The sequence below is a fragment of the Hydra vulgaris genome, chromosome 12 (genome assembly GCF_038396675.1).
Source record: "Hydra vulgaris chromosome 12, alternate assembly HydraT2T_AEP".
In the NCBI taxonomy this organism is placed as follows: Eukaryota; Metazoa; Cnidaria; class Hydrozoa; order Anthoathecata; family Hydridae; genus Hydra; species Hydra vulgaris.
This window is the reverse complement of record NC_088931.1, coordinates 52287648-52300000: the sequence shown is the minus strand read 5'-3', so window position 1 is coordinate 52300000 and position 12353 is coordinate 52287648. Positions and strand designations below refer to the sequence as shown.

General features: G+C 24.1%; 1 protein-coding gene across 2 annotated transcripts in view; it reads right to left on the bottom strand.

Annotated features, from left to right (window-relative positions):
- Positions 1-12047, bottom strand: part of LOC100214115 (pre-mRNA 3'-end-processing factor FIP1) — a 21024-nt gene extending 8977 nt beyond the window's left edge. The window contains exons 1-12 of one of the 2 annotated variants that reach the window (XM_065813653.1): positions 11866-12047; positions 10678-10705; positions 9821-9917; positions 9627-9730; positions 8943-9121; positions 4066-4172; positions 3268-3328; positions 3043-3117; positions 2729-2836; positions 2392-2457; positions 2002-2061; positions 1761-1817 (exon numbers count right to left, since the gene is read on the bottom strand). In XM_065813653.1, the coding sequence (XP_065669725.1) occupies positions 1761-1817; positions 2002-2061; positions 2392-2457; positions 2729-2836; positions 3043-3117; positions 3268-3328; positions 4066-4172; positions 8943-9121; positions 9627-9730; positions 9821-9917; positions 10678-10705; positions 11866-11947 (1024 nt within the window). In that variant the 5' untranslated portion in view covers positions 11948-12047. The remainder of the gene's footprint in view (positions 1-1760; positions 1818-2001; positions 2062-2391; positions 2458-2728; positions 2837-3042; positions 3118-3267; positions 3329-4065; positions 4173-8942; positions 9122-9626; positions 9731-9820; positions 9918-10677; positions 10706-11865) is intronic. The other variant, XM_065813654.1, reaches the window with a different exon arrangement.
- Positions 12048-12353: the final 306 nt, after the last annotated feature.

Below are 12353 nucleotides of genomic sequence, written 5' to 3'. Positions count from 1 at the left end.
AAAAAGTAGGTTTTTTGCATTTAGAAATGAATCAGTGTTTTTTAAAAGTGGATTTGCTCAAAATGTTTTGGGCTAGTCCCCCCTTTTAAAAAACATTGATTCAAATGTCTGATCTGTGAACTTCAGAAGAGAGATTATATTCAACATTAATTGTCTGTTTTAAAAGAATAAAAAAGAAATGACTTTTTGATAGTTTAGAAAATCAGACTTTTTGTGTCTCTTGCAGTGGTAAAAAGATGTTTATTCTCAAGAGAGTTGTTTTTGAGAAAAGTATGAAAGAAATGGTCAGGGTTAGAAATAACAGCTGCTCAAGAAGAAAAAATGTAAAAGAGTGAGGAGGTAGAGTGAGTTCAACTCACTTTACCTACTCACTCTTAAAAGTCTGAAAAATCAAAAGTTATACTTTTAATTTTTCAGACTTTTAAAAGAAAAAACAAACTAGACTATTCTGTCAACATGTTTTCTTATTTTACTTTGGAATTGCAATTTTCAACCTTCAGCCAACATATGTTGGCTAGGTTTGGGCTGGCAAACTATATTTGTGAAGGATATCTTTTATAGAAAAAAAAAGTTGTTTTTTTGAGCAAAATTATCTAAATTAAAGTTCACAACTTGGTAATCTTAACTCAGCTTTTAGACTAACATATGTTCTAAAATATTCCTCAGGCATAAATAAGCATCAAGACACTTTTAAAAAAATAAAAAAAATATACTAAATAGAATATATTTAAAAACAGAGCATGAGTACATCAGTGATGCGCTGGGTACCTGGTTCGGACCCAGGTACCCGGTAAATCGACTGTTTCTCCGGGTACCCATAATTAAAATAAGGTTTATGTTTATTAAAAGAAATTTTTAATAAACATTAGGTGCTGTAACTATTTATTTTAGTCGTACTTTAAATTGTGTCAAAATATTATTAACAGGATTGCTTTTAGTTTAAATTTCAACCAATAAACTTCTTAATATAAATCTAAAATGTTATGGTGTCGATAACCAAAAAGCCCTATTTACTCAATATAGATGTTTCTCACTTGAAATATTTTTAAAAATATATTTTTGCAAAATAATCAGAATATATTGTAAAAAGGAAACTGATTTATACAGTTATCTGAATATCTTTTTTTTATTGTTTGAGAGAGTTTTTTCACTTGAGAATTTTTTTTTTTTTTTTTTTTTAATTGATAGAGTTAACTTTAATTTTAAAGCTCTTGATGTTTTTGGTCTAAACAAAATCAGATGGCAAGTTATTCCAAATATTAACAACCTTAAGGGAGAAAGAACATTTACGAACATCAAGTTTACACTTTAGTTTGCATAATTTGAATTTGTGACCTTGAGTGTAAATATAATTGTTTATTAAAAAGAAACTTGATATACTTAGACAAACTTAATTAGCACAAATTAATCAGCGTTGTTTTGTGAAAACAATTCAGCACTAGAAATTTTACAAGCTTTTATTCCACCTTTTGAAATTGGATCCAATGCCGGGCACTGGGACCGGGTATTTTCTTCCTGGTAACCAGAATTGGGGACTCAGCATAAACTGGTTCAGGCACATCTCTAGTGTACATCATGCTCACAACTTAAAAAAGAATGTGTTAAAAAATGAAACAGGGATAATTTTTCCTCTGATCATTGTCTCAAAATGCCTAAAATGGGTATCAATTACTTCCCACTTATTATTTAGATAACAGATGTATATATTACAATAATGATACACCAGTCAATAAATACATAAAAATAAAAAACAAACTTACCACCAAGACTCATAGATGGAGGATACATTTGAGGGCCACCACTCATACTCTGCATTCCTAATTTATTTAAATTAATTTAAGAAAGAAAACAAAAAATTAAATAAATTACACAAATTTATTAAGGTAAACAAAATATTGAAATGATAAGATTTAAAAAAAAAAATCACAAACATAAAACAAACATAATAATAAACAAAAATAATATATTAAACTTTGGAATAATGGTTCAAATTTAACTAACCAGATTGAGATACATGAGGTAAGAACTGCAAACCAGGAGGTAGTCCACTTGTACCTCCACCTGCCAAAACAAGTAATGTACAATAAGTAAATAATATAAATTTTTTGTGAGATAAAATATTTTTAATAATTTAGCATATCCAAATGCAACCTTTTAAATATATGCAATATATACAACTATAACATATCCAATACATATGCAATATATGCAACTTTTGCATATCCAATACATATGCAATATATGCAAGTGCAAAAAACAATCATAAATCTAATACCCAGTTAAGAAAATTTTCAAAACTTTTTTTAAATAAACTTTAAAAAAACAATTAAACAATATAATAAAAAAACATCACTAACCATATATCATCATCAACAACAACAAAAAACATACCAATAGATTGAATCTGTTGTGGTTGGGATGTTTCAGGATTAAACATCATTGTGCCTCCTGGTAACGCTATAAAATATAAAAATCATGTGAAAAGAACTCTAATAAATAAAAATAAATAAATAAAAATAAAGAACTCTAATAAATAAAAGAACTCTAATAAAATAAAAACAATATATAGAATAAAAAATGTTAATGACATATTAATAACTATAACTGATCATTTAATAAACTTTTTTGCCATTAGTAAACTCAAAATACAAATAAACAATATCTATACAAAAACAATTCAATTAGACAAGTAAGTGAAGACAATTAAAAAAAAAACTAAAGAAAATACCAGTGTAAATTGGTCTTTGACCTGGAAAGCCTGATGGAGCTATCACACGAGTAGATCCTAAAGCTAATGCCAACAGTTCATCCTCTTTTTGCTTGCGACGTGCATCAGCTGTTAAAAAACGTTAAAAACCATTTCAAAACTATTATTCTATTAATATATAAATTTTTTTCTCATTTTAATACTTATTTATAAATGTTGTTTTGATACTTATTTATAAATTTTATTTTGATATTTATTTATAAATTCTAAATTTATTTATAAATTAATAAATAAGTACTAAAACAACAATAAAGAATTAAACATGTAAAAAATACCATCTGATCCAATGACATGAATCGATCCTTCTACTTTCCTATCAGGTGGTGGGCCAGCTTTTACACGAGTTCTGCCTTTAGCAAATGATTAAATTTTTTTTATTAATATCTTTATTATTATCTAAAATACTAATCTGCTTAATACTTTTAAGAAAAATTTTGCTCAACAAATAAAAACAACAACATATTTATTCATACAATATTCCTCTTTTAAAAAAAGTTTACCATCAGGTAGAACTTCAATCTCAACTTGAGCAGGTGTAATTGATGGAGTTGTTGTAACTATCTAAAAAAATAAAAATACAATAATACTAATAAAAAATTTTGTAATGAAAATTGTTTTCTAGATCAATTAATAATACTAATTCCTAATTTCCAAGAGTATTAACAATTTGTAGCCTTTTTTTTCAAAACACACCAACATTTCAAATCAAAAATCTTGAAAATGATAAGTTTTTACAGGAAGATGATGAGATAGTGTTTAAACTCAAAATGTGCACATGAGCTTTACAAGTGCTATAACAATGGAACGCTTTTTAAAGGGCGATTAGCTTGTATAAAAAAAAAGTCTAATTGAAATTCTATTTCAGTTAGAAATGGGATACTAGAAGTAGACATAATCTGTCTTTTATTACCGACACTTTTATCATCGATTCAAGCCTTTCATCGATATGTTCAAAAGCTCTTTAAAATTTTCTGTCCCAGAGGTCTCTGAATTAATGTATTGATATGCTCAATTTCTTTCTTTGTGAAACAACAATTTTTTAGCAAAGAATAATGTTTTGAATTTTTACAGTTAATTTAATTTAATGAAAAAAAGGGATAGACTAAAGCATTACCCTTGTTTTTAGAAAAATAAACTTGTATATATACATAAATAAACTTGTATATATATATACATATATATATATATATATATATATATATATATATATATATATATATATATATATATATATATATATATATATATATATATATATATATATATATTTATATATATACATACAAATTTTCACATACATAAGATCCACGATTGGTTTCAAGCCTCATGCGCCTTTGTTTTTCACAATATTGCTTCCATGTGTCTTCAGTGAAACCATAGTTAAAGTAATCTGAAATATCAGCACCTGGCAAGTAAAAATACTTTAATTAGTTTATATATATTTTTTTTTAAATTAAAAAAAAAAAATTACTGAAATAAATAACTTACTATAATTTACTACTAAGCCCGACAGTGATAAAATCTTTGACTTACTTTAACATATGTTAAAAAAAAAGCTTTATTAATCCTATTTGTGGCTTTTTAGGATGAATCACAAACTCTATTACAAGTTTTAGGATGAATGACAAACTCTATTACAAGTTATAGAAATGTTTTCTCTTTTATTTTATTTCAATCTCTAATTATATTCTACTTTTATCTGTTATGAGTGACAAATTGTGTTTGTGACAAATTGTTACAAATTGTGTTAATAGAATTAAAAAACTTTACTAAAGAGCTCTCTTTTTGTGAGCCCATCCAAAGTGTGCACCTTTCATGCAAGTTTTTTTTCTAATAATGTTATATATATAAAAATATATATTGAAAATATATTGAACAATAACAGATTATGATACCTATAAGAGTATCAAAAATTCATTTTGTTCATTGATTTCTTGAAATTTTAAACAGTTTTCTAAAAACTCTTATTTTAAATTGCAATATTAACACTATTACAACAGACTTATATTTAAAAAAATAAGCATTTTAATTGTTTTAAATACTAAAAAAGTTCAATAAAAGAGAATTATAATTTCTTTTGTAGTAACAATTTTTTTTGTCATTTTGACAATTTTGAAAAACTTTATAACTTTGTTTAAATAAAATTTATAAAATACTAAACTTTATAACATGTTATATAATGTATAATGTGTTTGTACCATTATTTTATTAAACTATTTTCAAAAAAAAAATTTGTTTTATGTAACATTTGCAATATTGCTTCTAGCATTTAAAATTATGGTGTTTGTAGTGTTAAATACTCAGTTTAAATGAACAGTGTTAATATTTTTTTTGTACTGAAAATAACTAATAGTGATTATTATTATTATTATAAATTTGCCGTTTAAAATAATTACAACTCTCGTATTGGTAAAATGTACACATGGTGGGGACAAGAAGAAGACAAAATAGTCTTATCGCTAAGCTCCCAATAATCCGTAAATAATATAGCCATCAAATCTTGCCATTAAAAATTTTGTAAAATATAAAAAAGAAAAAAAAAAAAATTCATTTATTTTTTATTTTTTGTTTTTTTTAAATAAAGGTAATAAATTCTAAAATTTATTTTCAAATATAATTGAACACAAAGCAAAAATAAAAAATAAACAAACGAAAAAAAATAATTCAAAACTATATATAAAAGTTTTTAATTATTGCGATTAAGAATTAGGAAATATAATGAAAAGAATTTGAAATTTTAACGAAAAAAAATTTTTTTTTTCATAATAAGAAAATAAAAAATAAGTTTTTAAAGAACTAAATTTTTAAACCTTTGCAAATAAAATAAAAATATACTATACAATATTTTAAAGGCCAACAAATAAATATAGCTCTAGAAGAAATCCATCATGTTTTGATTAATTAAAATTATTTCTTTTAGTTTCGATTTAAAAATTTTTATGTTTGCAAGCGTTTTGATGTTATTTCTAATTACTATATTCCATAGTTGGGGGCCTCTAGCTGTGATAAAAAACTTAGTGGCTTTAAAGGGAGTTTTAGCTTGAATATAATTATTGTTTGCATGTCTAGTAAGATATTTGTACTGCATTTTTTTAAATAGCGTTTTAAAAATATTTGGCATCGTATAGTTATTGATTTTATACATAAAAATTAAATGATATATATTTATTTGGTAAACATTTAAAATTTTTAGATTAATAAATAGTAGTTGTGAATGAGAGAGACAGTCTGCGTTGGATATTATTCTTATGGCACGTTTTTGTTTATTAAATAGCTTGTTTAGTTTTTTTTTATTGGTGCTGCACCAAGCAATGTTAGCATAATTGAGATAACAATGAATAAAAGAGAAGTAGATATATTTTAAGCAATTTTTATTTAGATATGGTTTTACCTTATAAAATATGCAAATATTTTTACAAATTTTATTTTCGATTAATTTTAAGTGGTTTATCCACGTGACATTTTTGTCAAGAAGAACACCTAGAAACTTAATTGAGTGTTGTCTTTTTATAAATTGATTCCCAATGCTAACATTTAGAAGCTTTAGAGGAATTTTGTCTTTTTGATAAAGGCGATGAAAAAAAATATACTTAGTTTTAGTTAAGTTTAATAACAATTTGTTTGTATTAAACCATGCAGTTACTATTAACAGTGCTTTGTTGACTGTTTTAAATAGAGTTTTTATGTTACTATGGGAATAAAATAAATCGGTATCGTCAGCAAACAAAATAGAGTCTAAAATATTTGAAGCTCTGCTTAAGTCGTTAATGTATATTAAAAACAAAAGCGGCCCTAAAATGGATCCTTGAGGAACTCCACAAGTGATTGTCTTATCTTCAGTTTTACCACCATCATAAGAAACATACTGCTTTCTATTAGACAAGTAGTTTTAAACCAAACTACATTTGCATTCTCAACTCCATAATTTACTAGTTTTTTTAATAAATAATGGTGGTCAACTGTGTCGAAGCCTTTACTAAGGTCTATAAAAATACCTTATGCATACTCTTTTTTATCAAAGGCTCGAAAAATAAGTGATATTACTATAATAATTGAAAAAGTATTTTTTCTACTAAATTTCAATTGATTACTAATATCTGTTTGTTTTAGGGAAAAAGCATTCCATAGAAAACTTAGACTTTTATATAAAAACTTATTTCAAACTTCAATGTTAAACTTTATATGCTAAAAGTATATTTTTTCAATTTAACCTTGTTGCTAAGAACTTAACCTTGTTGCTAACTAAAACAAAAATTCAATTACAATCACTCAAGCTTAGTAATAAACTTTTAAATTTAAAAGATTTAGTTTCTAACAATTTTAGTCAAACAAAGCTAAAGATAATGGGTTAGGTAGCGAAATCTTTTTAAATTGAATATCTTTAAATATTTAATAAATAATATTCTGAAAAATAAATTATATTAGATAAAATTTAAACAAAATAACTAAAAATAAAGTTAAATTTACAAAACAATTGAACATTTAAAACCATTTTAATGTTATTTACACATTCGTTTTAAATTTTGTGGACAAGAGATATTTCAAACTGTTAAACTTTTTAAAAAGGTTTGAAACGTTTTAGCAAAGTTATAAAGCGTAACTCTTAGAACCTTAGTTATTTAATTTTTATTTAAAAAGGTAAAGTTATATTTCAAATTATTATTATGAAATTAAAACAAATTAGTTGATTTAAAATAACTTTTATTAATTTTTAATTATTTTAAATTCATTAATACAAACTAGTTAATTTTAAATAAAAAAATTTTATCAATTTTTTATTTATTTATATTTTAAATTAATACAAATTAGTTAATTTTAAATAATTTTTATTTATTTTAGATTAATTAATACAAACTAATTATTTTTAAATAGCTAATTTTTATCAATTTTTAATTATTTCAAATTAATTAACTTATTAATTTTAAAGCATAGAGTATTTTTATTTAAAAAGTTCAGCGAACTTTTATGCAGGAATAGGAAGCAACCAGGGTTGAAATTTAATAAGGACCACTTTTCTTACTTCTACCTTTACCATTTAATCCTGAAGGTGTTACCTCTCTACATACTGATACCTAAATCACTTTATTTTTCTCTAACAAATTGTGATGTTAGAATAATAGGGTTCGATCTCCCTTTTGTACTGTTAAGACAATTTAACACAATTTTTTATACTCTCTTAAATTTTTAAAATTATAAGTAAAAATTTGTTAAATTCATTAAAAGATCAAAATATCAAATTTTTTAAATTTATTGCTTAGAACACACATTATTTATTATTTATTAAGTAATATAAATTGGTATAAGACAAAATAGCATATTGGTAGATGAGTGAGAATAATAAGGTTCTCCAAACTTTCATGGTATATATATAAAAATATATATATAAAAACTTTCATGATAAAAAAATTTAATTTTCTGTTTTTAATTATAATATTATTTTTGTGTTCAAAATCTTATAATTTTAATATATTAATATTTTTATCATTATTCATATAACTTTAAAAATTATTTTTTCATTGTCAATTTCATCCTTATTTTATAAAGTTGAAATTAACAATTGATTTGTGGTCAAGCAATTTTAAAAATTATGAAGTCAATAACGTAAGATTAATTATAAAACATAAATGACATAAAAAACATATATTTTATTAATATAAACAACAATAACTGTAAAACATTTAAATAATTAAAAATTGAAAATTAATTTTTCACAACATCAAAAAATGTAGATAGAAGCCTATTATTCTAACGTCACAAAATGTTGTTCGATACAACATTTTTTTCTAATCTGTCCTTATAACTCTTACCCATCTTCATGTTTTCCTTGTATATACAACCTTCCAATTTTAAGTCTTCAGTTAACCATTTCCTAGCTTTTTAACCCTATCCTTTATTATTATTAAGTATTATAAATTTTTTTCTAGGCCTGGCTATCAATCCAATATATATGCTAAATTAAACAGTTGAAACTTTAAATTTTACCTGAACATAACCTTTTTTGAAAAAAAAAAAGATTTGTCATAGCAATTTGAAAACTTTCCATTAGTAACTACTTAATCAATGCAAGCTATTTAGCAAAAAATTTTAAAAACAGCATAAGTTCATGTATTTGTATAAATATAAACTTTACTTTACCGTTTCAATGAATTCTTTTAAAGAAATAAAACTCACCAACCTGGTTTTCTCCACGGTTTATCATCTTGATCATTATCCATGTCATACTCATATATTGGCTGACCATTTATTAAGCCTACAGCATTAACATCAATTTTTTTCTGACCTTGCGTTGGCAAAACAGCAGATTTAAGATTACCCGTGGCATCTTTTTTCCAATTGACTGGTGTACCATAGACGCTAAATTTAAAGTATTTATTATTTTTAAAAAATTAACATAAAACTCATTGAATGAAGCTCTCTAATCAACTGAATTTTTTTTTAATGTTTAACCACAATGAGAAGACCAACAAAATCACAAAAAATTTCAATTTGATAACGAAAATATCAACTTTAGCCAACTACTATGGAAAAAAATCCCAAACCATATTTGAACTTTTTATACTTTCTAAAATTCTTATAGCTACCTTAATAAAATTGAAGTATAAAACTTATCAAGAGTATTATATTAAGCTGTTAAAACTATGAAAAAAAACTTTTGGTTTGAAGAGGGAAACTTTATGCAAAAAAACTTTATACTTAACTAGTTTAAAGAATTTTACTTTTTTACAGTATTATACTCAAAACATCACGGAAACAAATCATTTTAAGTACTAAAAACATCACACATACAAATCATTTTAAGTACAAATGTTGATTATAGTCAACATTGAATTATATACAAATACAAAATTTATAGTTTAACCCAGGATTAGTTCCACTGGTATTTACTTCACCAATATGAACTTGAATATTGTCATCTTCGTCATCATCAGACTCCTCAAATTCTCCATCTTCATCATTTTGATCCTTATTTAATCCATTAAAAAAATTTATATATTTCAAAACTTGGCGAACATCTAACTGATTTAAATTGATATCGAATTACAAACTGTGTACCTCTGCATTGTTGTCTGAGTTATTTTCTACAATGTTATCTTCTTCTGCAACATGACCGTTGGAAACAAACTCAAGCCTAGAAGATACTTCATCCTCTCTAAAAAAAATCTAAAACTATACAGCATTATAATTAAATTTAGCAAATGAGGTTAAAAAATTATTATCATTATTTATGATGTACATATACAACTCTATGAATAAAAGATTAAAGATTGGTTTAAAAAAAAAAAAGTTTCTTTTGGACAATCAAAATAATAATAAATTTTTACCTTATTTATTTTATTTATAACATTACTGAGCTTATCTTAATAATTTCAAATTATTTTATTTTCTTATTTTATCAACTTTGTCACTGTTAGTATTAAATTTAATCTTTTCACTGTTAGTATTAAATTTAATCTTTTTAAAAATTTTTAAGTCATTTTAAGAGCTGATAATAATAATACAAAAAGATTTCATCAAAATTTGATAAGAACAAAGAAAAGCTAAAAAAGATAGCAAAATAAAAGTTCAAAAAATTTGCTGATCTAGTTTTGCCAGGAAATTTCCTTAACTCTTTAATCGTTTTGCTACTCATTAAACCAAACTCTTTTGTTTATCACTAAGTTTAGTCATTACTCAATTTATGACTTTAATTGATATAAAATAAATATATTTATATTATACAACTTTGTTGAAATTTTATAAATTTATATTATACAAATATGCTAAACAGCAATAACTGACAAAAAACAAAACAAAAAAACAATGTTTGTCAAATTGTTTATAGAAACCAAAATAAAACTTTGTTTCATTCATTAATTATTTTTTATTTCGAGCATTGCAAATATAAATGGTATTTAACATTATATTTTTACCTAGCTGTTGGTGCAGATTGTCTTCCTTCTAAACATAAAGTAAGATAAATGTTTATATGTATTTATGCATGTATGCATATACGCATATACATGCATAAATATAAATATATATGTACATATATATTTATATTTATTAAACTTCTAGTTGATATTCGTACTGTGTAATCACTTTTGCACTGTGCCTATCACTAGATGGTCATTTAATATATATGTTTCACTGTATCTTATAATCTAGGTAGTCAGTAAACCTAACCCTAACCTTAACCCTGACTGTGCCTATTGCTAGATTTATTATACAAAAATATTATTTTCATTATGCTCATACATAAAACAAGGTAGATATACTCATCAAATTATATATTTTATTTTTATTTACTATTTCAAATTAGGAAAATTATTTTTTTTTAAAGCTGCGCTGAAGAACTAATGAGTTAAAAAAAGGAGGTTAAATTTCAATTTAAAATAAGTTAATTAAAAACAAACTAACTTTTTCTTAAACGCGCTAATATTTTTTGTAGAATCTTGAAATGTTAACTTTTGAAACCACAAAAACTTTAAATATACTTTTAGCATGATAGTAAAGACTTTTGTTGTTAAGTAACCACTTGAAACAGATTAAAAGTTGCAGTAAAGAGCTTCAAAACTTACACTTTAAGTTAACATATTATATTAGATTAGAATAATAACTCTTTAAATTTAAATTTACTATGATTGGTAGGAAGTTGAATTTTTTTTAAAGTATATTTGATATAGATTTTAGTTTCTAAGTAGATTTCATATTAATGCTTTATAAATTTTACTTGATTTCATAATGGTTTTATTTTGAATGCTTCAATACTTATTTAGTATCTAAAATTATTATATTTATCGGATATAACATTAATGGAGACTTTGTATTAATAGTCATGAAGTTATTAAATTAAAATCTTTTTTAAAAAATAATACTTTATGTTCTTGAGCCTGAAGAGCATTATGCAAGAAATAACATGTGGTATAAGGGGAATAACACTACGTTTTAGCGTTACTTGACTTTTTAAATCATTTTTACTGTGTTTTTTAAAGTTATTTACTTTTATTTACACTTACTCTAAAGGTAAGTAACAGTAAATATGAAAATAATTTAAAAAGTCAAATTTTGAAAATTTAGACCATATAACTTTAAATTTCTATGTTATAATTAATTGCTACCAGAAGTTTCACCATATAAGTAGCTCTCTTCTTCATCAGGAGAAACAGACCCTACATTAGCTACTGCTATAACATCAGCCATTTCTTCAACTCATTTGTCTTCTGATTCTCTTTAAAAATGTGTGCGAAATAAATACTATCGCAAAATGAAGATTACGGTACTTTTTATTTTAATTCAAATTACGCTTAGGTAAAACATGCCGTGATTTTATATAACATATATGTATAATGTCATAATTTACATGTCCTGATTTTATTTCTGGTTGAAACTTATCGCTTTATTAGTATTATTAGCATTTGAGTGAAACGTAAGTTTTAATTTTTTAAGATTTTTCCCCATTAAAAGTATCGTTCAAACTAGGTAGAAAAAAAAAATGACAGCGATTTGCCACGAGGCCACCAGGAATGCTAGCCTAATCCGGTTAGTGGCTAGCCGTAGCGATAAAACATTTGAAGAATACAGTACAATACCCTTAATACTCTTAGTA